At 42.8% G+C, this 1,839-nt stretch overlaps 1 protein-coding gene across 1 annotated transcript in view; it reads left to right on the plus strand.

Annotated features, from left to right (window-relative positions):
• The window catches only part of HTT (huntingtin), a 188,906-nt gene that overhangs the window by 60,119 nt on the left and 126,948 nt on the right, over positions 1–1,839 (plus strand). Inside the window, exon 10 of the mRNA XM_042782637.1 lies at positions 328–375. Within this exon, the coding sequence (XP_042638571.1) occupies positions 328–375 (48 nt within the window). The remainder of the gene's footprint in view (positions 1–327; positions 376–1,839) is intronic.

A 1,839-nucleotide genomic window follows, 5' to 3' on the forward strand; every position in this document is an offset into this window, starting at 1 on the left:
GTTTGTGGCAATACTCATTTCTATTGAAGTTATTAGCTGACCGAATTGGATATTTCTAATATTTGAATTCGTCTTGTTAAAAATTTATTTTACCTCATTTGACATTTTATGTACATGTTTAGAACTATATAATTGAGTCTAAATGTAACGTTCATGTTTTTGAAAGTGAAAGTGTTTCGAAAAAAGGTGTTTGAACATGCCCTTTGGGGATATGTCCACCACGTTTTCTCCAGTCTCAGAGCTGAGGAAGACTCTGGTGGTCAGATTCCTTCTAGATCTGAGCCACTTCCTTCCTCACTTTCATCTCTCACTCTCTGTGATTTGCAGCTGGAGGGGGTACTTCCTGCAGCCCTGTCCTTCCAAGAAAACAAAAAGGTGATTATCTCCGAAATCAGTCTTGTGTTGACTTTCACTCTTTGCTCTCTGATTTTGCAGTTCTTTGGGCTTGTGTCTCAGGGTGGTTGTGTGTGTGAATCTTGTTGGAACTGATCACCAGGCCCAAACAGGACGGTTTTCAAAACGTCCTTCTGTATCAGAATCGCTTCACGCTAAGGTTCCAGTGGTTAAGTCAGGGGTCAGCACACTTTTTCTAGAAAGAGTCAAATAGTAAATACTTCATCCTTGTGGGCCATACTGTGTGTGTGTGTGTGCCTGTAAAACTATATTTACAAACGCAGGTAGGCCGTTATTTGCCCCGTCACTTTGAGAATGTGTTACAGTTTATACAGGTAATTGATCTTTCTTCTATATATTGTCTCATATTAACAAGGAATATTATAAATAGCTTGCTTTGTTTGGTTAATTATTTTGTTAATTTGGGCCTGGTTATCATTTTCAGCCATGTGTAACTCTGTACATGCTAGTATGTTCTGATGCACTTGATTGATTTTTATTAAATCTAAGTGTTTCTGTTATAATCTGATGGTTTGGGTACACTATACCCCACGTTGTACTGCCCAGTTTTTTCTTTTGCAGTCTGAATTCCTGTGGGGAAGCATTGAATGCCTAGAAGACTAATCCTTTTTTGTGTTACCACTTGATGTTTAATTGAATCTTATACTTAATATTATTTGCAGTATTTGATTGTATCTTAATAGGACAGTACTGAAATTGAAGCCCTCACTGAATTAAGTCAGCGTTGCTTAGAAGGACGTCCAGTCAGTAATGCTGGGACCTCCATCACGTAGAGCACTCGACCAAGGTTGAGATTATGGTGCAGCGTTGATATTGCTTAGAATCTGAAAGATGCCAGGGAAAGCTGGCACATAGCTGCAGGCGTGTGGCAGGTGTTCCCACCCTTGCGTTGTTGGTCTCTCAGTGACCTTTCTGGTGACAGACAGAAAGGTGACTGAGTTATGGTGTTGGGATCAGCTGCTTTGTCTTCTTCTGCTAGTACACAGGGTGTAGGGTCTAGCTCTCTCTCTCGGTTTTTCCTCTTTCAGTGATAACTTTGCTTTTCAAACTTGTTTGCTATAGCAACAAATCCTGCCCCACTCCCGTCCTGAGTGAGGTCTGCCTTTGTGTGAGACAGATGAGAGCAGGGTGCTCTGGGCAGAGTTGGGATTTAGGGATGTGGCCTGGAGGCTCGGCTCTGGCAGCGGCTCCCGTCTCACACCTTCCAGGAGTCTGTGGAACTGAGGAGGGCTGGGGGGGGGGCAGGTTTTGTAAACAGCCACTTTGGAGATAGAAACTGCTTTCATTTCAATCCAAATACACCTCTTTGAAACCTGATTTGATTTTTCAGGGTAACTGACTTGTCCTGCATTAAGGGGCCCTGTTGCTATAGGTCCTCCAGTTGATTCTGACCCACAGCGCCCCTAGAGGACAGAGTGGAACTGC

Source organism: Orycteropus afer, unplaced genomic scaffold (assembly GCF_000298275.1).
Source record: "Orycteropus afer afer isolate SDZICR_OR568_19922 unplaced genomic scaffold, OryAfe1.0 scaffold00398, whole genome shotgun sequence".
NCBI classification, from domain to species: Eukaryota; Metazoa; Chordata; class Mammalia; order Tubulidentata; family Orycteropodidae; genus Orycteropus; species Orycteropus afer.